Source organism: Lutjanus erythropterus, chromosome 16 (genome assembly GCF_056507025.1).
Source record: "Lutjanus erythropterus isolate fLutEry1 chromosome 16, fLutEry1.hap2, whole genome shotgun sequence".
NCBI lineage: Eukaryota > Metazoa > Chordata > Actinopteri > Lutjaniformes > Lutjanidae > Lutjanus > Lutjanus erythropterus.
The window spans coordinates 21,782,137-21,807,995 of NC_139332.1; the positions used below are offsets into that span (position 1 = coordinate 21,782,137).

General features: G+C 38.2%; 1 protein-coding gene across 3 annotated transcripts; it reads left to right on the forward strand.

Moving 5' to 3' along the window:
- The first annotated feature begins 209 nt into the window (after nucleotides 1-209).
- LOC146313080 (neurocalcin-delta B) lies at nucleotides 210-25,859 on the forward strand. 3 transcript variants are annotated; one of them, XM_084738607.1, is made up of 4 exons: nucleotides 210-436; nucleotides 19,242-19,672; nucleotides 23,030-23,135; nucleotides 25,060-25,859. In XM_084738607.1, exons 2-4 carry the CDS (start codon nucleotides 19,295-19,297, stop codon nucleotides 25,152-25,154), a joined length of 579 nt encoding a protein of 192 aa, XP_084594733.1. In that variant the 5' UTR covers nucleotides 210-436; nucleotides 19,242-19,294; the 3' UTR covers nucleotides 25,155-25,859. The 3 variants fall into 3 exon arrangements, with proteins under 3 accessions (XP_084594733.1, XP_084594731.1, XP_084594734.1); XM_084738605.1 differs by having other exon boundaries at nucleotides 212-436; nucleotides 19,239-19,672; XM_084738608.1 differs by lacking the exon at nucleotides 210-436 and adding an exon at nucleotides 9,582-9,754 and having other exon boundaries at nucleotides 19,239-19,672.

Consider the following 25,859-nt stretch of genomic DNA (forward strand, 5'->3'; position numbering starts at 1 on the left):
TTTAATGTGATACTTCCACGCAGAACTACTAGTACTTATGGTCATATGATAGCCATATTTCATGAATTTATTACTCAAAAAACTCTAACTTCTTTGTATGTTTCTACATGCTGTACTAATCGCCGTCCAGGTGCCGGGTTCTTGTTGCCAGGACAACCCCGCTTCCCATTGGCCGCGGCCGCACCACGTGACGCGCAGTTTTGACGTCACGATGAGAGGCTGTGGGGCTAAGCAGACTGTGTGCAGCGGCTCGGGAAAAAGCTTGGCAGAGTTTGGACAGAGAGCAGCCGGGAAACTCCAGCTCCTGTGTGGCTCCCGCAACCTGTTGCTCTCCTGTTGTCGTCTCTGAAACTTTGTCCCGCTCTCACTCGAGGTAATGGACTATTAGAGAGACTTTTAACAGGCCCACCCTCCGAAGCAGCAACTTAAAAGCGAGGTAAGTTTTTTTTTTTTTTTAGCTAATGTTGTGTCCGACCCTCCTTCGCAGTTCGTCCCCTTCCTGTTGGTACTTTTTTCGTTGCTTGCAGCTCAGGTGAGATGAGTTTACGGGATGTAGCAGTTACCTTACAGCTAGAAGCTCTTTCTAACACTCTTATTCGTCTGTATGACAACAGTATTAACACATTTTCCTCCATAACTTTGCACTGCAGCAGCATTACAAGATGCTAGCAACGGATAAAGCTTTACCTAGATTTCTAATCGGATGAGTCTTCTTCTTCTGTCCCGAGTGAACCCTTTAGATGAGCCGGAGATGCCTTTGTTGTCTTTACACACTCCATATTTTATTGTTGCATGAGTGAGGAAGTGAAAAAGGAGTCTTGCCACCACACAACAAGGCTGAGAGAGGCTGCAGGGTATCTCATTTCAGCAAATACACATCAGTCAGTCAGTGGATTAAAGCAGGAGGAGAGAGGAGACTGTAGCATTATATTGGACTGCTCGTGCTTTACCTTGACAAGTGAGCTGAAATGTTTGTTTTACTGTGAATGAATGCCTTTGGTAGAGTGTGAATTATACTACCTCTCATTATGTAGTCAGTGTAGAGTAACAGTGTAGTAGTGAGATTTATTTTCACTTCAGCACTGAAAATCCAGAAGTAAAGGGGTTGGAGGGAAAGCAAGCCAGTAGCCAATGGTTCACAGAAAATTACTCGTCAGTGATTTTGATCATCTATCAAACCAACTGTGTCAAGCATTTGCAGGTTCCAGCTTCTTAAATGGGAGGATTTGTAGATTTAATTGTTTTTTAGGGCTGCAACTTACATTTATATTCATTTCATTTCCTTTTTTTTAAAATATAATGTCTATTGAGAACTGATACTAAACTGGTAAGTACCAAAGTAACAATAAATCCCTGGACAAACTATGTTGTTATTTGGATATATGTGTTTTATGTAAACAGCATACAATATTATTACTAAATTTAATGAAAATGTAGCTAAATGCAATTAAGCAGGAAGAAATTTAACTTGTTACTTCTGCAAAATAATAAGAATAAAATAACAGTTGAGTCGTTTCACATCTTTTCATGTCATACCTTTATTGTTGTACCAAATTATGGTGAGTATAGTATCAATAAGAGTAGCGATAACGATAAGCAGTAAAATCTATCTAAATATCTATCAGTATACCAATACCCATCCTTAGAAATGTCACAAAAAAACGCTAAAAAAATGAGAAGTTTGACATTTCAAACATGCTTTAACTAGAGTAAGCCTGCAACTAACAATTATTTACTTCATCCATTGATCACTTGATCTTTTTTCTTGATTAGTTGTTTTGTCCAGAAAATGTCAGAAAATGGTGAAAAATGTTTAGCAGTGTTTCCCAAAGCCTGTCCTCAAATGTTTTGATTTGTTTACAATCCATATATACTCAGTTTACAGCATAGAGGACGAAAGAAATCTGCAAATGTTCACATTTGTGCAGCTGAAATCTTAGAATTGAGACATTTCTTTCTTTAAAAAGTGATAGTTGGCAATTAATTTAATAGTTGACAATCCACAGTGTTGCTGCTCTAAAATTCAGTTCATATTTTCTGTTATTCTTTTTATTATTAGGTATGTCTTTTTTAAACAAAAAACATATATAGTTTTGAATCTATAAAATGTTAATTGTAATTTCCCTAAGCTGACTGCAGTCCCAAATCCAAAGACATTTAATTTAAATACAGTATAAGACAAGTAGTGCTGAAGTAATTGGTCAACCAATCAATCAGCTCATCAACAGAAATTGCAACAGCAACAGTTATGTTTGCAGACAAATAGTTTCAGCCCTTGTTCCTGCTTCTCAAAAGGGTAGATGTATTGTTTCACTCTGTTTCACAGTTTACAGACTAAATAATTAAACAACAATAATTACAAAGTAATTAATAACCCTGCATTATATTGCTTTATCAGTAGACCATATTATTTTCATTTGGTCAAATTTATTTCAAATGAACTGAAGACAGGATTGCTGTCATTTCAAAGTGGCTTTTAGAATTAAGAGTCCTCACTGGCCTTGCACAGGACTCTTTGGCTGGTGGCTTGTGGTGATTGAGTGCCATCATTGGTTTGGTTTTGATGTGGGATGTAAACAAGAATCCATCCCGGCTGAATTTCCTCTGTTGGTGCCTGTGAACTGCGGGTGAGGTTTTAAAATGACACAAGTGGACACAGAAGGAATAAAATGCATGCAGAGGTCATTGTATCAAATTAAAGATTTAGATGCAGGAAATGAGAGGAAACAGACATTTAAACTGAAACATGTAGACTCCAAAATGACATCTAGTCTGCTGTCTTTGAAGCTCTGTGGCTTCAAAACGTTTGATATGTTTTTAGGAAATTTCAACCAAAACTGAAGTGAAACCCGCTGTCCAGCTTCTCCTCCCACCTCAAGAAACCAACACAACATAGCAACAAAGTTTAAAGACCTGTGGAGGTGCTGACACAAGGGTGGAGTCGAGATAATAGCCCCCTTGGTGTCAGAAGCATCCCTGCAAACATTTCAAGATGCTGAACTTTTACAAACGTATGCTAAATTTGAACAGATGTTCTATTTTCGTCAGCGTGGGTGTCCTGTGGGTTTGTTTTGGGTCTGAGTGACCGCACTGGCAACATCCTCTGTAGTTATGCTCGTCTGGGCTGCAGTCGGTGCTCTTTTGAATTGAATTAGACCTTTTTAGAGGAAGTCGACGGGGAGAGTGATCGGGAGAAAGTGACGTTAAAGTGGAGGAGGACGGAGCAAAAGGGAGCTTCAGATGCTGAGATAAAGAAAGGAAGATTTGGGCCTGTCACACAGATAATATTTAGACTAGAAAGCTGCATTTTCACACATGCTGTGCAGCAGATATCACTGGCAGAGGGGGGTGGGAGTTGTTTAGTCATCGGACAGATTGACATTTCCATCTCTGCAGCCTTTGTCTTTACAACAGGCTGTTTCAGAGTGAGGCACATTTAGATATTCAGTGCAAAGTAAACACCTCCCTCCTCGTGCAATCAGTGACAATTTGCTGCGAGTGTGTGAGTGGTGTGTGTGTTTGTCCAATCCTGAGTCTGTTTTGCAGCACTGCCTGCCTTCTTGCAGTTGTTGTCAGTGACACTTTTTTATCTTGTTCTCATTCGCTCCCTCATAATGGCTCCTCTGTCATGATTGTGGTTTTCTGCAGCGCCTTGACGCACGAAGCTCTCCGGCTGACAATGGGAGCTCATGTGTGCTGCATTATGATGAAGTTGCTGCCTCAGGTTTCTCAAATGCAAGATGGATGGGATTCTGACCATCGTTTAGAGAAGTAAACAAGAGATTATCAAGGAATCTCATTTTAAAAATGTGCTTCAAGCTCGTAGTTCAGTTGCTTTTCTGTAACTGAGTCACAGTTCCAGATGTATTGGAGCATTTACCAATATTTAGATCCCACTCATGTCCATTGAAATGACAGAAAGAGGTAGTGATAAAAGTGTTATTGCAATAAACACAAATGCAGTGTCAGAGGCAGTGATGTCTATTTTTAGTTTCTATTTTAAGAGTGTTCAGTTTGATCTATGACTATCTTATGTTTGCACTCTTGTGGAGGAAGTTCTGCATCAGAGTTGTAACTAATGATTATTGTCATTATCAGTTAGCCTCCTGATTATTGTCTTGATAAGTCAGGAGAATGGTCACCTCAGTATCCCATATTTCAAGGTGATGTCTTCAAATCGCTTTCAGCTCTAAACTGGATATTTTGTGAGACTGTTGGTCTGGATGATGATGGACAATTAAGACATGGGCCCTCTTAATCTAATTGGAACAAGTGCTTAATAAAGTTTGCCTTATTGTTGTTGAATTTTAATTTGGCATTTATTTTTTGGAATTAGATGCAATTCTAGTAGGATTACTTTCACTTTTAGGTGTTGCACAATCTTCTTTTTACCTTTATCTCACTTTCTAAGCCTTTGTACTAAACTTTTTAACTGAATTGCAGTTGAAAATTGCTATAATTTTCTCTTACTGAAGGCCCAGGAGCTCTGAAAAGACCCTCTAATGAAGATGCCAGTTTGCCCAGACCCAGGCACAGGCTGGCCCAACGGTGGACCAGCTCTGACCTTACACTAAATAACACAGGAGATAGAGTTGCAGTCAGACATTCAAGGAGCCATTAAAGCACGCTACACTGAACAGAGCTCGTCACGATACTTGTAACGTGAGCACGGGTGCTCCCTCAGCTATGCCGTGCTGCAGCACTGCATATGATGTTTTATTTGAAATGTGCTGCCGATTAGACATGTGATCGCAGGAGTCAGGAGATGTTTAACGGCAATTGGCGATAGATGGATGTGGTGGGTCGAGATGCCGAGGAGAGCTGCAGGTCATCACTTTTAGGTCTCATAAAATTTGAGAAACCAGCAAGCACGTCAGTTCTTAGTTCACACATGCCAGACATATGAGGGTGATAGCTAACACATTTGACCCTTTTCTTTCCATTTTATCCATTTGTTGCCAGTTTTATAGAGCAGTTTTGCACTGCACAATCTTCCTGTGCTCAGCTGCCTACAACGCTAGGGGCTAGTTTCAGTTGCTTTGAGAAATAACGGTTTTGGCTTCACTTTGATGTGCTGATTTTCAAGAAACTGTAGGTGAAGCTCTCAGTTGCTCACATGCGGTGGTAGATGAGATTTAAATTTGAGGTTAAAAGTCTTTGATATGCTGTAGGATCTCACTAGTGTTAGTAAAACATTTGCTGTCATCTGGCACTGTACTTTACTGAACTTTAATGACACTGATGTTGATCTTTTGAATAAAAAGTTAAAGGTTAGGCTACACGTGAGCTCTGGTGCATGAAAATGTACCGTCAAACCAAAACAGCAAAGGTCAGTTTGTCCCAGCAAAGAAGAAATGCTTAGAAACAAGTGGAAAGGGAGACCATGGGAGAAATTTGAATCATACTCTTTACCTTACCACCAAATTACCATAAAGTATTTCAGATTATTTTTTAAAGAGTAATCGGAACTAATAAAATAAAGTCATGGGATTTAAATTATGTGTTACTCTTAATTTATCTGGGCTAATTTAACAGGTGTTACATCATATTCATGTATTAGTATTGACCTAATGGACTAATGGAAATTGTTGTTGTTATAGAAATCTATTCAGCAATAAAAAAAAATCAATTCGGGAATTGTAAAACAAAAAATATTCTCCCACCCCAACCACACTGATATGTGTAACATCTGCCAAATACATATAATTTTACATTCTTCTATGCTGCTATAATGTTATTGAAAGAAAAATGGAAAAAAAAGATGGCTCATATGTGCAGCAGTGGATTGCATTCAACATTAGCGTGCAATAAAACAAAAGAAAACAAAAAATATATATATATATGTAAAAAAACAAAACATTGTAGATCTGCCTGCTTCTTTGTTTGCGTCTCTTTTTGCTGGACTATGAGCTGCTCTGTCCCTTTGACACTGACAGATGTGGTGCAGAAAAATCTCTCCACACAACCAAAAATATAACTATTCACAATCTATCATTACAGTGCTGTTTAAAGCAGATTGCATGGAGTGACTGAGAGGGACTTCTCCATGTAGATAATGACAAAAACTTTACTGTTTTCTGCTTTAATGATGAACTGAGATAGGAGAAGAATTTACATGAAGCTGTTTTTCATATTTTGTTCTTTTGCACAGTTTTAACCAGTACAAATATTAGCAGATGTTTTGGTCCTAAATTGCTTGTCATGCTGCTGCAGACACAGAACAGAATTAGTGATAAATTACTCGCTTAAACAGAAGAGAAGAAAGAGAGCGGTTGTGATGTTGCAGTCCTCAAAAATCATGTGTCTTTGTGTGGTGGAGCCTTAAATCAAATCTCTTGGGTCGTTCCGATTTGTCCTTGGCTGAACCGTCTGATCTGAGATGTCGCTTTTAATATCTTATCACAGCTGAGATGAAACGTGATTACTTAATTTTCACCTTTGTGTGAGTATCAGCTTGCAGATCTTGCAGGTCTAATAATCGTGTGCCTGTTAGGCCGCGAATGGCTGCCCCCTCAGCTCTGCAGCCCGGTCACAGATGGATCATGTTGCATTATGAATGTATCATTCATAAACTCTGTATCTGTGATCACCAGCTCTCTTTCATTCACTCTGGCTCTCTGTTGGCCACCCTCCCCCAGGCCTCTCCTCTGCTCTCGCTGTTCTTGGATAATCTTTGGGACCCTTGGGTTAAGATTTACCTGCAGGATATAAATGGAGATTTCTGCCTGTTACATAAGTGGACAACAAGATGTTCTAGGATGAATGCAGCATGGACGACCGTGGAGTCAACCGCTCTCGGTCAGATCCTTTGACTTGTTTACTTACAATTAAAGCAAACCGCTGGTCATTTTCTTGATCATTCAGTCCATAAAATATCATCACAGTTTCCCAGAGTCTAAATAGACATTTTTGTGTCTTGTGTGACCAACAGTACAAAAAACAGCTTTGTTCATTGTACAGCCATAGACGTGTAAGAAAACAAGAAAATATGAACGCTTTTCAGGCTGGAACCAGTTAGTGTTTTGTATATTTTGCTTTTAAAAAATGACATTAATAATTTAGCAATAATTAAATTTATTTATATTTAATTTACTGACTTATAGTTTCAGCTCTATTTCAAAAGTGCAAAGTAAATGGCACCCTACTCATCCAATGTAAAGGCATAACGTGCAGCATTTTCCTAAAAAAAAAGTGTATGGTGGTGGCTGTATCTGCAGAGACCCTGCCCTCTGCGTGTATTTTCTTATTTTGTTGTTATTTTGCTCCGCTCAGGATGCTTTACTGGCCCAACAAGTCAAAACTCAACAATGAAAACATTTTTGTGCAACAAACAAGCAGCTTGGACGAATCCTACTGATCCTACCTTCTACCTATTGGGAAACTTTTAGAACTAATATATTTCATTTAGGCACAAGTCTCAGTTCAGTGCAGTTTAATAAGTATTTTTGTACCTGGACGGCAAATCTGGTGCAACATAAAAACATGTGAGAGATGTACTGTACATAAAAGAACAGCAACAACCACAAGAACAGTAATAAGAAACGTACTATATGGCAGCAACAAAGACACTAAGCAACAAGTAAGAGCAAAGATCTGTAACACTGACCCTTTGAACAGTTTGGCATCTGGTATTAATTGAAAAAAAGAGTTAAGACATGTTTATATTCTCTAAACTAAAATATTGTTTCAGTATCCAAGCTCCGGTATCTTATTGACATCAATATTATAACTTTACAGATGTCACATAGCCCTGAATGCTCGTTTAAACACTTTTGTCTTTTTACTCCTTTACTTTTCATTTTACTGATATTAGAGCTGAAATGATGCATTGATAAATCAGTCGACAGAAAATCAATCTGCAGCTATTTTGACAATCAACTAATGATAAAACAGTGAGTGGTTCCAGGAGGATTTGCTGCTTTTTTGTTATTTTTGATAGTGTATATAATGTGAGTATTTTGGGGGTTTAGACTGTAGAGCTGCAACAATTAATCAATTATTAATCATTATTAAATGAATCACCAGCCATATTGATAAATGATTAATCTGTTTGAGTAGTTTTTTTTAAGGCCTCTTAAACATGAATATTTTCTGGCCTCTGAGGACGTTGGGCTTTTGAAAACACAGATCGAATCATTACAGGACGTAACAGTCATTACAGGAAAGGCTTGAAAAATAGGTCCAAACATGTGGAGCACATGAGATATAAGTGACAAGATTGTGATAGGATTGCTTGATATGACTGTTGGTTGGACAAACCAAGGCATTCGAAGATGTTACCTTCATCATTTTTACAACTTTCTGATATTCTGACCACATTTTTATTAATCATTAACAATGTTACGGGAAGCAGCTAATCAAAAAGGAGGAGGAGTTGGATTTTAGTGACATAAAGGTCAGCACAATAACATCAGCAAACTCCTGTTTGTTTATTCTCGCTACATAAATCAAATTCATTAAGCTGAGTTTCACTCAGTATTTTTCCTCTGGTCAGCTACACCTCACCTGCTGTGGCCCTACGCCCCTCCAGAGAAGCACAGCTATTGATCGTGAGGTTTATCAAGAAAATAATCTACTGGGCTGCAACTAATGATTATTTTCAATTATATTTATGATTATTAGTTGTTTGGTCTATAAGTTTGTGAGAAAATTGTGAAAAATGTCAATCAATGATTCCCAAAGCCCAAGATGACATCCATAAATGTCTTGTGTCTTTTTTTTTTTTTACTTTTTCCTTTAAAAACATTACCCACACTGATTATTAATTGCCAGCTATTTTGATAATGGATTCATCAGTTAATCGTTGCAGCTCTAATCTACTGATTGATCAATAATGCAAGTTCACTGCATTTCTTAAAGGGTTGAAAGATGTTCACCTTAACTAAAGCTAAGGCAGTGAAGAAGTATGTATTTGGCACTGGTGCCAAAACTCATGTATGGGCACTCATAGCCCAGCTCTAAATGCTCGCTTTATTACCTCTGCCAAAGAGGTTCTGTTTTCAGTGCCATTTGTTTGTTTATTAACAGGATTATGCAAAAACTGCATGCCTGATTTTGATTCGGTGGAGGGGTGAAGCATGGGCCAAGGAAGAAACCATTAAATTTTGAAGAGGATCTGAATCATAGGACGGATTCACAAATGATTTTTTTGATTATTCTTTATAAGGCGTTTGGCCTTTTTGGAGGCCTTCCCTCTGAGTGCCCTTCTAGTTTCATTTGTCTTTGACTGAACACCATTTATATTTCATGGATACACATATATATATATATATATATATATATATATATATATATATTTAGTGTTTTGCTTTCAGGATAAGAGGATATTTGTCCCCAGAAGCTTCTCTTTTCCTGGATTCTCCTGTTGGTACCACTGATAATGTAGTGTCATGATGTTGTCTTTAGTTTAACACCACTTTGATGCAGCTGAGCTTGTTTTTGTTGTTGTTTTTAGGGGTTGACTCAGACTCCAAGCCCTTCAGGTTGATCTTGTGTGTCCTGTTGGTGTCATTAGAAACTGAAAGTGACAGCGTGTTCTTCTTGACTGGCTTATACCTGCACACAGGCTGAGGTCACCGACTCTATCTCAGGCCTGTTCTCCTCTCAGACTCACGTTAAACCTGCCCCTGGAGTTCACTCACTCGTCTCGACTTCAGCAAAAGATGGTAGAAACTTGGCTCCACCATGTGACCTGTCCTCTTAACAAAGCCTCGGTTATGTAACAGTGCCATCGTAGGTCTGCCAGCAGCAGCAGGTAAGAGTCTTAACGGTTAATTGTAGACAGTGATCTCTGAGAGCCAGGAATAGACGAGCTCTTAGGGTGACTTGTTGAAGGGATGTTCAGTGGAGCTCTGAGCTCTCATCCCATCATTTCTGCTTTTAAAATACACTGAAACCTTCAGCCTGGAGAGATGGAGGTGGGGTCCGGTGTTAGTAGATAAAGTATTAAGTCACACTTTATTTTAATCCCTCTGTTTAGTCTGTACAAGTAGTACAGAAACAACTACTGCTCCTGCACTTAAAGGTGACTGGCTGTGTATAAACAGACAATGAATTACAACATAATAAAACACAGTTGTAATAATATATGCCTTCATCAAAGGAGTTGTTGACAATGCTTAAAAATGTCCTTGCACGCTCCCAACTGCATTATAGTGTCTTCTCACCCTTCATTAAATTATCATTTATGATACTGCTTATAGGAGGAGGTTAAAGTAAAAGGTTACCAAGGAAACACGTGAGACAGGAAAGCATTTGCTCTAAAAGGACGCCAATTATTGAAAAGAGTTGTCAACAATGAAAATTCACCTCATCTGCATGGCTGTGGACTGTGGGAGGAAACGAAAAAACCCACAGGGAGCAACATGCAAACTCCACACAGAAACTACACCCAGACCTGTGAAACCAGCAAGAAGTTTAAAATAAGTAAAATACTTGGCTTGTTGGAATTTTAGAGCATCCAGCATGAGACAAAGACAACAGAGCTGCAACTTATAATTAGTTTCATCATCAGTTATGTTATTATGTCAATCATGTGTGACAAAGAAATGCAGCAAGAACAATTCCTCAGATTTGGGAACTGGAACCACGAAATATTTGATTATTTATATATTTGTCTGACAAGTAGAAAGTATGGAAATACAAATTTTTGGGATGAAGGGTCTTACACTGGTGTGAGTTAAAAACGCTGCATTATTGAGACCTAAATAACTTTTTAAGTTACTAATACACAGGAATGTATGATTATAGCTGAAAAGGTTATTATGATAAAATGTTTGATTTCAGTTTATTGATAATTATTTATTATGATGATTTTTCAATGAATGTGAAAGATAAAATTATTAAAGACTTAAGATCATGAATCAGGGCATAATCATTATGTGCATTTGTTTTGTTGCTATATCAAAAACAGGTAGAAAATGAAAATCTTTATTATGTATGAACACATGTCAGACTTATGACTGAATACATCCTGACACTTATGTTGTTTTTGTAGTTGCAAGCCAGTAAGAACAACATTAATTAACCTCGCCTTCCTCATTTAGAGAAATTGGCAGGAGGACATTTTATTCGCCTTTGTTCTTCCACATTAATGTGTAAAAAGTTTGTCTGAAAGCAGTCTGTGATTAGGACCGCAGCTAAAAGCAAACAATTAAACAAGCCTGCTGCACACAGAGCGTCATTAATTCTATTGTGAATCAAAGACACTAAGTAAAGTAATATGTTTTTGTTGTGCTTTTTTTTTTTTTTCTCCTCACTCACTGGCAAAAGCAAGAGTGATTGTACGGGTCAGTTGTCATGGCAACGCAGCCCCAATAATCATGGAAATGCTCCACAATCCATTAAGCAATTAAAATGCAGATTGCACAGTATGTGGCAGCGTGTCCCGGTCACTGCATCAGACAATGAAGGAGTTTATGAATGAAATGAACGGAGGGAGTCAGGATGACATCGACTGGCTGAACAGCTGAATGACAGAGTGTACTCTGAGTGTCTGCGAGTGTGCGTGTGTGTGTGTGTGTGTGTGTGTGTGTGTGTGTGTGTGTGTGTGCGTGCATGCAGGGTAAATTGACTGAACTGGCTCTGAGTACTGAGATACTGTGTCTAAGACTGGTGTGTGTTCAAAGTTACGGTTACTGCACAATATGGTAAAAAAGTTATATTGCAATTATTTTGGCTGAAATTGTGTTTCGATGTGCGATACATTTAGTGGTCATGAACATTTTTGCATCACAATTTTCAGTTTTACTAAAAACAGTATTGAAACATGATAATATGACATTTGTTGAAGCCTGTACCAAACAAACATGTTTTCTTATGAAATCAGTAGGCCAGGACAAGTCTGCAGCACTACAGTACTTACTGTGTACTGTCACACAGTTTTCCTTTGATAAAAAAAATTGTACCTTCTTTGATTTGGATATGGCACTCGGCCATGTTGCCATTAATTGTGCAGCCCTAGTTATACATCAAATATGACTTCTTTAACTGAAACAGTTTTGCAGTGAGATAAGGAACAGTTCTAACTTTGCTCAAGCACAAACACAAGTGTTGGTGTTTATGATGAAGTCACATGACTTATGATGGACTGTATATCAGAGAACTGGAAACAACAACACCGCCCCGATGAAGGCAAGATTAAGGCTGTGCTGAAAGTTTTTTTGTTTTTTGTTTTTTTTTACATTCATTTACATTCTATTTAGGTTTTTGTCAGAAGCTTTAATTGTCTGCCACCATATTTTATGACAGCAGACATAAAATGAAAAAAAAAAAAATGTTTAAACAAAATCCTCAATAAAGTGTGAATAAAGTGAGTCATAGGATTAAATGAGTAAAGGCCACACATACAAATGCAGGCAAGTGACCATCGCTTGTTGAAGTGAACGTCTTTGCCATTGGTCGAGGCTGTGATTGTGTGCTGTAATTGCTGGTAAGAATGTAATTGCTTAAAAACTTATTGATTGATAAGTAATCAATAGTCTAAAACTTGTTTTAGACTATTGATTAGTCTTATTAGTCTGGCGGAGCTTAAAATGAGGGGAAAAAGAGAAAAGGGAGAAAAAAAACTAAATGTGTGTTGTATCGTTATTAATCGATTATTAGGGTTTTCAACTAACAAATAAGGAAAATGCACAACATTTGCAATCACATTAGAGCTGCAATAATTATTTTCTTTTTTGATTAATCTGTCAGTTAACTTTTACACTTAATTCCTTTTTGAGTCGATACAAGTAAAATAAATTGTGAAAAATTCTCATCACAGTTTCCTAGAGCCCAAAGTGACGTCTTCAGATTTCTTCTTTTGTCCAACCAACCGTTCAAAACCCAACGACTCTTCATTTACTGTCATTAATGACAAAGAAAAGCTGCAAATTCTCACATTTTAGAAGCTGGAACCAGCAAATGTTTGAAAGTTTTGCTCGAAAAATGACTGAAACAATAAATCGACTATCAAAATAGTTGGACTTGAATTTTCTTTCGATCGACTAATCGATTATGAACTGATTGTTGCAGCTTTAGTTATTGGAAATATTTGGATCACGATTCTGATCCTACACAGCCACCACAGGAATCTACCTGTAAATGTTACATCAGTCTGGTTAGATGCTGGTTTGATCTCTACTGACTCTAAAACATGATGACTAATGTGATTTCAGTTGGACTTAAACTTTTAAAGACGACAGTACTTGAACTTTGAAACTTGAAAAGAGTGACAACAATAAAAGTGAGCTGAATTTGAAGTGTGGGCACATTTAAATAACAGATGTTGTTTGCTGGTTCTCGGGTCACTGCATTTTTACACCTTGTGGCATTTAGTCTATGAATGACAGATGTAAGAACATAATTTGGATGTGGTAATGCTTTCTAAAATACATCCGCTCGTGCTGAGAACTCAAACACTTGTTGATAAACCATTTCTTGCAGCAAAATGTCAGACCGTTTCCTCCGAATGCTGAAACATTTTACATTCACTGTATTTTGTGATTGTATGTGTGGGTTTAAGCTTAGTTTTTATTTATTTATATAACGTTTTAAGTATTTTGTCATCTTTTGTGTTCAGATCTGTGTACTTCCTGGGTTTGTGAATTTCCCCTGAAAAAAATTAATACAGCAGGGGACAAATTTAACTTTACTCGTTTCCTCATTCGGCTGCTACATTACAGCTTCTATCAATGTCATATGACGTAAATCTAAATGAAGAAGTAACTCATTCAGTCATTAAATCCGGTGACAAGTATTTATATATATATATATATATATATATTTGCTGACTTGTTTAGTTTTACAGTCTGCCTAAAACAGAAGCACTAATACTTTAATTTACACCTTGAAGATTTATTTTTCAAACTTCAGTGGAAAATACTTAGTCTTCTTCCCTGGAAAAAACATATTGGCAATAATTTTTTTTATGGTCTTACACACCTACACTGGTGTTTATTCTAGCTGATTAGACCTCTGTTCTGTTTGAAATGGGCGTCTTTTTACGGCCGACATTTTGACAGGGTAGAAGAAATCACAGGTGTAAATAATGAGGTAATAACGATGCAGTCCACTTAGGCGCTTCAGGGTCAGGGACCTGGTACTGTGCATGCTGGCTGGCTGCAAAATTAACTGTTTTGTCAACTGGCCAAATGTACCAGCCACTTGAATATTTTACTGACATTTGGCTGGTGCTGATGTTAAACCCTGGGGACACTTAAATTTACACAGCCACAATTATTATTATTTGTTACACCTGGGCTGTTTTGGCCACGATGAGTCAGAATGTCTGCTGTGAAAAAGACCTGTTAAGGGCAGTCTGCATACGGTCCCTAAGACGAGGTCTAAAATGATTGAAAACTCCTGTGTGAGTGTATCAGGGTGTGTTCTGAGGTTTTGAATATTTCACGGGTAAATTTACTAGACCTACAACTTACCTTTTATTGTCACTGTTGATTAATCTGTCAGTTGTTTTCTGTATTAATGGTTTGCTCCAGATAAAACAGAAAAAAACTGAAAAATCCCCATTGCAATGCCCAATATCCTTAATGTCATTAAATGTCTTGTTTTGTCCAATTTACAATCCCAAATTATTCAACTCATTATGATGAAAATGAAATCACATTTGAGCACCAGTGGCACCATCAAATGTTTGGTATTTTTACTTGAAAAATGACTGAAGTTTAACATTGATTCACGTGTTCTGGCTTGGAGGAGTCTTGGAAAGATCTGCTCTCTCTATAGTCTGCAACCGTTAAAATGGATCAAATGGATCCAAACCCTCTTATTACTCTTCAAGGAATGCAGTTACCTGTGGGGGGCCATAAAGTCACTGACTTTTACCACCCTCCTGTGGCTCGTCACCTCCTACTTTGAGGTGGAAGGAGGCTGCCAGTTCACCTGAAAGCTTGAAATACTCAATTATACACTGATGGGTTCTGAAAAGAACTGTACTAAAGTAAAAGCATTTTTTACTATATCGTGCATATTAAACAACATGATACCAGTGTAGACAGATATAGTGGTGATATATTGGGTCGATAATATCTAATCTAGAGCCAGTGTTTGGTTTGTCTCTTCTGAGCTACTGTAGAAACATGGCAGCGCAACATGGCAGATTCTGTAGACATAAACTGCTCATTTTAAGGTAACGAAAACACAATAATTCTTATTTTCAGGTGATTATCAACTAATAAAAATACACTTATGAGTACAATATTCCATTTCTGAAATATTCTGCCAATTAATCGTCGTAAATCTGACACACTGGACCTTCAAGTGATCGATTATCAAAATAATTGGCGATACATTTTTTTTTTTTGCAAGCTCGGACAGCCCCCATGTCGCCCCTCTCAAGTCTAGACTGTTTTTTTCTTCTTTGTCTCATTTAAAGTCAGACACAGTCTCGGTCTGGATATGAGCAGTTCATTGGCCCCCCGCTGTGTGACTGCCGCTGTGTTTTGTTTCAGGAGTGATGAGTGTGTAAACAGGTGTTAATCTCTTTCTCACTGTGCTCCAGCAGTCACGCTGGTGTTGAAGTGAACTATACTGTAGGTAACAGCAGGGAACTCATTAGAGGTGGCTGCCACATTGTTAGGGCCCATTGTTTACCCAGAGTTAATTAAAGGATTATAGCTCTCTGTTTATGGAACATGTGAGTGTGAAATAAAGGGAGACAAAGACAGAGTCCCTGCTTTAGCGGTTAACAAAACTAATGAAAATAAAGCAATTTCATTCAATCTGCAAAATTGCTGAATTATTATGTGTAGAATGGTCCTGTTTATTTCCAAGACTCTCTGCTTATGATCATGTGTTTGCTGCATGTTTTCTCTGTTTTGTTACCGTGTTTCCTGTTGAATTATTTATTGTAGTAGCACTTTTCATTAACTTCATTATTATTGGCAAGAAGAGCATGTTCCCACTGAAGGGGGACGTAAACATGATGGCAGCTCCTTTTCAATCAGTCATGATTAATTAATGGATCAGATATAGGAGGGGAAAAACAGTGTATAGACTCATATAAACTTAACCCCTTTCAGTCATCACTTATGACTACCTAAAATTAGTCATTTCATTCATATCTTGATAAGTCTTCTATTGATCCCTTTTACTTTGGGTTTTATAATCATGGTCAAAACATATAAAGTTCAATTCAAAGTTAATATGAACAGCTGGTAAAATAAAGTGGTGATAGACAATGATTGCTGTTTGTATAAAGGAATTTGCAGTTTAATTTTTGTGAGAAAAGTGTTGTAAGAGTCAGTAAATAGATCCTGAAATCCTTTACGCAAGGGCTCCGGCTATTTTTAGTTGGGCCCAGTTCTCTTAACGGATATTTGCTTGTTTCTCTACATTTTATGAAGCATTCCTTTTCATATTTAAGCAAACATCGACTGGAAACAGAGAGGTGACAGGCTATTATTTTCCTTGCTGGCACAAGCTACAGTATCTGTACGGTAATGTGACCTGACCTGACACTGCTGTTTTTATCTGTCATTATCCTCGGCTAAGCCTAGAACAGCTCTCCTCTTGTCTTTAGCCTGGAGAGCTCAGCAGCAGCTAGCGGCCTGACGGGAAAAGTGCTAAGGACATTAGTTGCAGGGTTAGATGATGAACGCATCCTCAGTTGTGTCTTAAGACTCCCCGTTCACTTTCCGTAGCAACGCATTCGTTACAGACGAGTGCGGTTTCTGTCAGGCTTACCTGTCCTGTGGCTAACATGCACGTAGGCTCATTCAGTCAAATTGGACTTGAGGTTTACTACTTTTTTGTCTTTTTCTGCAGGTTTTTTTTTTTATCAAACTCTGCATCAATACCCAAACTAGGGCAATAAACTCTCTTGACTATTGATACAGAGGATGTGCATGTGTGTCGAGGCATCAGCATCGTAATTTCTGCAGGAAATGGAAGGTGCATCTGCAGTGCACACACATACTGGCAGGCATCAGGGTTATCAACAGTGTGTCTGTGTGTATACACTACACTTTCTGTGTAATTGTGCATCTGTAGTGGTTTTGCACCATGAAAACGTGCGGTGGTCTCGTGTCGCAGGTGCATGTGAGACTTTTCTGTGCATGTGCACAAGACCACATTCTTTTTACTAGTGTACTGTTGTTTCTTTTACGATGACATTTATTTTCATGTTTTCATGAAAAGCAAAAACTATGAATTAAATAGCAGTGAAGCCAGTGTAATTTAAAGAAAAATGCAAATAAAAAGTATAATCCACAGTTAATATTTAATGCTGTGGGTTCTTTTAAGCATCACATTTTCCATCCTTTACAGTTTCCTCTGTTAGAAGTCATGACTTAATATCATTTAGTTTCGAAAGCGTTGATGCCGCAGGACCTTTTAACACATCTGCCCAAGTTTCAGTAGCAGCTCTTTGTGATAACAACACTGTGATATTAACAGCTCGAGTACACATAACGTCAATGCTCTTTGACATCACGAAACTCTTCACAGTTTTAGCAGAAGTGGTAAGCCATCTTGTCTGTTAGGCAAAGCTGGTAGATGATTTACATTAATTTATTAATTGTGTATTCTAAAAAGTGAAAAATGCACATCAGAATTTCAGAGCGACATCTTCAGATTGTGTCTTTCTCAAACCAACAGTCCAAAACCCAAAGAGTCCTCACTTAGTCTCATAAGAAGCAAAGAAAAGCAGCAAATCCTTACAGAGTCTGGAACCAGTTAATGTTTGACATTTTTGCTTGAAAAATGACTGAATTGATTGACCAATTGTTGCAGCTCTAGCCTAAGCGATAATCCAATTCATTTAGTTTAAGGGCTGTGTATTGGCAAGAATCTGCCAGTAAGATACGTATCACTTTACAGGAGTTACAGTTCACTATACTGCAATATTGTCACCAAGGTGGTGTATGGTTTTTTTCTTAAATCTATTTTTAGGTTAATTGTCAGAGTATAAAAAACACAACCATATGCATAAAATCTGAGCCCTGTTTAATATATGGAAATTGCTGTGTCATATAGCATTTTTTCCATCAAGTTTAAAACTGCTCCAGTCAATAAAACAATCACAGCAATTGTTGTAATAACAGTGGATCAAGTGACTGCGTAAAGAAGTGAAAGGGGTCGATTGTACTGACAAACCCTCAGAGTTATCACCCAACTCAGCAGCTCCACGGAGGGTTTTTTTTTTAATTATTTTGAAGATTATTTTTTGGGCTTTTTGCCTTTATTTGATGATGTGACAGGAAAGCGGGTAGAGGGAGGGGGTGACATGTAGTAAATGGGCCTCAGGCAGGTGTTGAACCGGCGGCTGCTACAGAGGGCCGATAGCCTCAGAACATGCAAACTGAGCTATAGGGGAACCCCTCCATGGAGCGTTTTAGTGTCTCACTTTGCTCTTTTGGTTTTCTGTACCATGTATTTTTGGGTTACTCTCATTTGTCTGATGAACCTTGTTTTCAGAAGCTAAAGAGGCAGCCCCCAACTTGACAAAAAGGTTTAAACTGTAATTTTTTGTGCCGTATACAGATCTAATCCTCTGCACCTGCCCCTAATGTAACCCACCACACACACACACACACACAGATACACATACGCACACTCACATTTACCAGCTGTCTGCATGAAGAGTTTTGCACTGATATTTCATCGCTCAATACTACTCTGCATATGTTATATACAATCATATATCTATATGAATGATTAATTGTTTCAAGAAAAAACGTCAATAATTTGCTGGTTCCAGCTTTATAAGTGTAAGAATTTGCTGATTTTATTTGTCATTAATGATATAAAAAGAAAAGTCTTGAGGTTTTAGACTGTTAATTGGACAAAAGTAGCAATGGTGATGAGCATTTATTACAAAGTTTGGCATTTCTTTTTTATTTAGCCTATTATGTTCTTGTATTTTTATATTTTTCACTTTTCATACCTCAGGTTTCTTTGTTGAACGGCATTCAGAGTGGAAGGCAAAGGAAGAATTTCATTGTACAAGGAAGCTAGTTTTAAAATGCATATGACAATAAATGCTTTGACTTGACCTGTGAGGTATTATTTTGTATTTTAAGAAACATAAAATTTGTTTATTTAAACTATTAATCTTTTACAAAGAAGTTAATCCAGCTTTTTAATGAGTGAATTTGCATTAACACTCTTTGGGATTTTCCTTTCTGACATCACTGTCTTTTCTTCCAGTCTCTCCTCCCCATCTTGTATCAAAAAGGCTCAAGGTCATTTCACATTATTTCTAACAACCTTCCTCTGTCTCTTTCTCTCTTTTCCCTCAGCAGTCTAAATCGCCGCTGCCCTCACATCTCCCACAGTCTCAACAGAAGCAGCGACCATGGGCAAACAGAACAGCAAGCTCCGTCCCGACGTCATGCAGGACCTGATGGAGAACACGGACTTCACCGAACACGAGATCACCGAGTGGTACAAGGGCTTCTTGCGGGACTGCCCCAGCGGTGCGCTCTCCATGGAGGAGTTCAAGAAGATCTACGCCAACTTCTTCCCATACGGAGACGCCTCCAAGTTCGCCGAGCATGTCTTCCGCACATTTGATGCCAATGGAGACGGCACTATAGACTTCAGAGAGTTCATCATCGCTCTCAGTGTGACCTCACGTGGCCGGCTGGACCAGAAGCTGAAGTGGGCGTTCAGTATGTACGACCTGGACGGGAATGGATACATTAGCAAGGCAGAGATGCTGGAGATTGTAACGGTGGGTTTACTGTTCCTGTCTGGTGTGTTTTGTTTTGTCTTTATTTTGCCTTTATTTCCCTCCAACCTTTGTTCTCTCAGCTGTTAAGACTTCAGTGGCCATGGCCTGCTATCATGGTGATGCCATGATCCCTGGTTCTAGTCCCACTTTGTCCTATAGTAACAACTTTTCTGCAAATATGACAAATTGTAGCTTCCTGCAAGTTCCCCCGGTCATTGCAGTCCCCCATGCAAGCATCATACAAGTACATTTCAACATCACAGCATGCATCACATTTTTTTAGAAAAGCTGCAGTGAAATCAGACATTTTCTGTTCAAAAAAAAAAAAAAAAAAAAAGCCAACGAAATCCTTGACAGACTGACTATGCCTGTATTGGAGCAACATTTTGCTCAGCCTTCCACACCAACTGCTGCATCATATATCCATCTGCTTCTGTGTTCTGCACCATTTGACTGCCCACAGCAGGAAAACCAGCCGCTGTGTAATTTTAGAAACCAGCAGTTCCTCTCAGGCCCTCAGACGGATCTAAATAAGACTCGGCTGTGGTGTATTTGTAGAAGGGAGCCGCCCGCCTCTGATCCTCGTATTGACTCAGCACTACATCCAGAATCTGTTCCTCGGCTCTAGGATGAGCAGACCCTCCCCGTCACCTCCTCAGCAGCTCCAGGGTTACTTTACAACAAATAGTTTCACTCAGGCTCCTCTTCTTATCGGACAAATGGTTCAAATTTACGTCAGACACACACACCTGGCAATCCCTTACACATGTTGTTACATCACACATCATGGTGCTCAATTGAGCAAAGAATGTGTAATCCCATTCTCCATGTCAGTGGTCTTTATCTGCCGTGTGTCTGTGTAAAGTCTGTGGGTGTGTTTATGTCCAGGGATCAACTTCAATAACTTTATTTTTCCCCAATGAGGCGACTGACCATGCAGCAGATGGGTTCATACATTTAGCACATTTAAAACACAGGACACATTAATGCAACTCAAAGAACGAAACACAGAGCTACACACTAAACGTACACAGTTAAAGGTATAAAAAAAATACACTGAGATTAAGAAAACAGTTTTAGACATTATGCAAATGAACTACCTTTTCCTCCAGGAGTTTAGGATGGAGAGTTTGTATCGATTGCTTTTAGCTGGTGGAAGTCTGAGGAGGGAACCAGATGGCAGAAACTGAAACCGTTGATGTAGGCTAATGGATGGGATCAATCAAGAGAGGATGGATTCTACTTTAATATCTTTGCAAACAGATGTAAAACCAAAATATTCAGCAGTCCCAATACAGGGCTACGTCTGATTATTTTCATTATTGATTCACCGATTAATAGTGTGGGTTTTTTTAAGGTTAACTGATTGTTTAGTCTGCAAAAGGCCTAATAGTTAACAACATTTTACACCAATTTTATAATGTTTTACACTACAACATACTGTATGTTAAACATAGCGGCTACACAGAGAACTACAAACAGCGTGTGCCAAAGATAGTTTGTAATAATGCATGGCATGATACATTTCATTCAGGGGAGGTCTGTCTAACAGGATGATCAGTGTCCTGACCTGTTTGGTTACTTTGATTCAGGTGAAAAACTCCCCAGAACACCTTGATGTGTATGTTTGTGAGCAATAGAGTAGCTCTGACCTGCTGCAAGTCACATCACTATGCAGTAACTATTGTAAATAGACTATAAATGTTGATAATTGATTGAGGAAAGCAAAGAAAAATCTCTATCCCCCTACAAATAACAGTGTGCCAACTCTATATGTAATCAAAATCGCGCATTTAACAAAGCCAGGTCATAAAAAAGGGGGGAAAAATACATTTTTACATTTTCCCCAATTTTATTGGGTGCTGCAGCCTCCTCAGCACCCCTGCTTCCCACATCCATGAAAAGTAGTAAATAAAAAATGTTCATCACAATTACCCAGAATCCACAGTAATGTCTTCAGATTTCTTGTTTTGTTTGTCCAAATGTCCAAAACCCGAAGATATTCAGTTTACTGTACAACAAATACTCAAATGCAAAAAGCTGTAATGACATTTTGCTTATTAAATTAGTTAAAATGTTGAAATGATTATTTTCTGTCAATCAGTTTAATCTACTAATTATTTTAGCTTTAGGGCAGTATTATTTTTACTGCACATTTTTTGCTGCTTCTTGATTTTGTGACCTTTTATAGGGTTATCCTCTTTAGTACAGCTGTTAAATTAGCAACAAAACAACCGCATGGCCTGTAGATAACTGTATCTGACCCTCCCAAAAACCACACTTCCGTATATATTGCAGATTATTCAATAAATTGATTAGTTGAATGACAGAAATTCAATTTATTCTAATTAATTTATTCATTTATCTACTACTAATGCCAAACATTTGCTGATTAACCCTCCTCAAAGGCTAGGAGCTGCTAATTTCTTATTATGAAATGTAATTAAAAACTAGATTTTATGGCTGTTGGTCAGACTTGTTTCATTTTATAGAGTGTAATATAAGTGTGTGATCAACTAATTACAGCAAATCAGCACACTAACTACCTGTTAATGAAAATAACTGATACCTGCAGCTTTAAGCTCTGTCTTGTTGGGGTGTTTGTGTACGTGTGAAGGAGGCAGATGTTAACAGCTGTCTGGTGCATTGTCGTTTGGACAGATGATCCGACAAACTCTTCATCATTATGAGGAATTTTTCACATGTTCGAAGGTTAAAGTGTCAAATAGAAAGATTGTAGGAATGAAAAGAGAGGGATGAGGACTGTGAAGAATCGTGGTGTAGTTTGCAGCAGTATCAATAAACACTAACAGCTTCTGCTTTAAATATGTCAGAAAACCTAAACAAAGAGGATGACACGTTCACTTTTCTTGATTTATAATCTATTTAATAACCTAAACTAAGTCTTTTAGACAGTAATGCTTTTGGTTTAGGTCCCAGAGCACCAAGCATAATTGAGAGTAATCCTTTATCTCTCTTCCTTCCAGAAGAGATAAGTTGATTGATGGGTCGTATACATATTTCACTGAGATGTTTGTTTTTTCCTGCGCTTTGCATCAGTCCAGTTGACGCAACATTGCTTCATACAACCTTGCAGTCATACTTCTGGCCAGAATAACTGGTATGAAATGTGATCAGACTGTACACTTGTTATTTTTGTCTTTATTATTCGTGTCATGAGAGATTGGAAATGTGGCAATACCTGGTTAAAGTTAAAACTTTCATGGAATGAGGTTGCACAAGGTGACAGCGTTACTTATATTAGTTATTTAAATCACCAAAACAACTATTTAATTAGTCCATTCCAGTCCATACTCATATTTCTGTTATGATTTCTCCCCTCTCTGTTGTCTTCAGGCTATTTACAAGATGGTTTCCTCCGTGATGAAGATGCCTGAGGATGAGTCGACACCTGAGAAACGCACAGATAAGATCTTCAGGCAGATGGACACAAATCGAGATGGTAAGCCTTCATCAGACATCCTTTCACTGTGCTGCAGTGTGCAGTGCAGTGTTAAAACTGTAGCCACTCCAAAGCCTTTAAATGAGTATTATTTAAAAGACTGGATTTGATTTTTCTGACTGAAAACTGTGAAGTAATATCTGATGGGTCACTTCCAAAGTCAGACAATCCAATCTTGCCTTTCTGTTTATACCTGGTACTTTTTAATGCATTCTCATTATCACCATTGTGATCAGATCTCTGTCCTCCAGAGCAAAACCTGAGCATGAGTCATTTGAGGTGACGGCAGATCAGCCCCAGACTCCCTTAAAAAAACAATCAGTTTTGTGAGTTACTGAGCTAGGGGAACCTTTATTAACGTTGTGAAACACTGTCTGCTATATAGTTTTAATTATTTGTCCTCTCTTGTAAATTCAGCATCAAATTATTCCTTTCTTCGTATAAAAAATATTGTCAGTTTGTGGCGGTGTGTTGCAGTACTGGTGTGTGCTGTGACTAGATAAATTATCCGCCGTGTCAACAGCAGATCAGCTGCACAGATTAGTGCAATGCACAGTCGCACACAGTAATTTCTTAACATATATTATTAATTTCCCACTCGTATTTCTTCAATTTTGCATGTAGCTCATTTTAATAAAGCATCTTTTGGTGCTTTCATGGCACAGAATACATTAGAGGTCTCTTTCAGCTTTCTCACCTCCTTGTTCTCTAAATTTGAACAGCAACCTATATTTTATGTTAGCTAAAAGCAGATATCTATATCAGTGTTATGTTGTCAACGGATGCCGGCAGATTGTGCAGATTGCGTTTACACCAATGTAAGATCAGACTGCAGTGTGACCACGACTGCCTCCAGATGTGGTGCGACAGATTCGGAGATCACATTCTGGTCACGACAAGTGTTTTTCCTTCTTCAGATAAGGTGTCCAGATACAGATAGTTTTTTAATAGCTGGTGGCCAGGGGGACAGAATAGCCAGATCAGAGCCTCAAACAGCCAAATTATCTTTAATTGGTTTCTGTGGATAATGTTATATTAAACGGCATAACTCTTCATACTCATACTACACAGAGGAGTGTATAGGCCTTTTAATAGAAATGTAACTTTCCATCATGGTAAAGGTAAGGTTTTGGGCAAGGATCTTTATCCTCAATACATGGAGTTGCTCGCCTTTTGGGCTACCTGGGCAATCTTACACATACTCACTCTATCAGACAGAAATCTTACTGGCCATTGTTACAAAAATGCATTGCAATGAAATGGAAGTCAGATCTTGCATTACCAGTGGCTCTCAGAGTTGAACTGATGTATTCCTTTGGAGAAGATAACATACTCGCTACAGAATAAGATGCATTTTTTTTCCATAAGGTGTGGAAACTCTTTATCAATTACATGGAGAATCTCCCTGATTGAATGATCGTCTTCTTGGTCTCTTCATCTTGATCACACTAGTGTTGCTAAAGACCGTTATATTCTGGCTGAAACTAACCTCTCTCTCTTTTTTTAAAATTGGTTTGTGCTAACTTATTTTGGTGTCTGTTTATTTATTTTTGAGATGTCTGTAGTGCACAGTGAATGTTTATGTATTGCCAGTGTGTGACTGGGATGCATGTATTATATTTGAAAATCCAGAATAAGATATTTAAAAAAAGCCCAAATGATAAAAGCTGTAAAAAATTAAATGATGTGGAAAAAGTGCCCAATCTGGCAACACTGGTCAAATTGTCTTGATGCGCTGGAGCCATAAATGAATTAATTAACTGGGGGGAAAATATCTTGCTCTAAATATTATTTTAAAGACCATCACATCACCTCTTTGTTTTCATTCCGATGTATTTTCAATCAGCGTAGATCTGCTGCAGCAAATAAACAAGACACTGAACCAATAAGGTCTAATCTGTCTCTTTGTCTGTGTCTCTCTTAGGTAAACTTTCCCTGGAGGAGTTTGTTGAGGGAGCGAAGAATGACCCCTCCATCGTCCGACTGCTTCAGTGCGACCCCAGCAGTGCTGGGCAGTAGAAAACTGGACTATTTCCCATTGCAGTTTGATTAATTTAACAAATTTTCAGAATCTCTCCCAGCTGACCCACCTGAGATTGTTGACATTTGATCACTTGAGCGATAGAGGCACATGCACACACACACACACACACACACACACACCCAACATGCAGCTGTACATACAGTTAACCAAAGCATATATAACCATCAGACACTCACATTCACATGCTGTCCATGTGTCTCTACGCCAGATCAAAAGAGCTCCAGACATGACGGGTCTCACATACGGTACAAATAGAACCCAACGGACTGAAATCCCATCAAAGACTTGTTAAACACTGAATCAGAGCTGTGCTATCTCTGTCTGAGAGGACGGCCAGCGGAGGATAATCCAACAGATTCGTGAGGTACATTGAGCCGAATCCAAGTTCGCTGTTTATTTTTATTCTTTTATTTGTCATTTTTTGAAAGCATTGTTCCTTTTGTGTAAAGGGAATCATGCTCATTTTGTTCTCTCTGTAACTGACTCGGGTTGTTGTGTGCTAACGACAGACAGATCTTTACAAAGTATTGCAGTCTAACTCCATGTTAACACTGGATGAAATGAAGTATGTGAGTCTGGGACGACAAGTGTTCACAGCTTACAGTATGCATTATGTAGACAGGAGATCTGGGAAATGTAGTTTTTAAAAGGATGAAAGATGATTTTTCTTTTTTTTTCTT

What these genes read in the sequence shown, in the direction of transcription:
- LOC146313080 (XM_084738607.1), top strand. Translation starts at nt 19,295, where the DNA reads ATGGGCAAACAGAACAGCAAGCTCCGTCCCGACGTCATGCAGGACCTG. An exon ending in AGATGCTGGAGATTGTAACG is followed by an intron (nt 19,673 to 23,029) that starts GTGGGTTTACTG and finishes TGTTGTCTTCAG; the next exon opens with GCTATTTACAAGATGGTTTC. An exon ending in GATGGACACAAATCGAGATG is followed by an intron (nt 23,136 to 25,059) that starts GTAAGCCTTCAT and finishes TGTCTCTCTTAG; the next exon opens with GTAAACTTTCCCTGGAGGAG.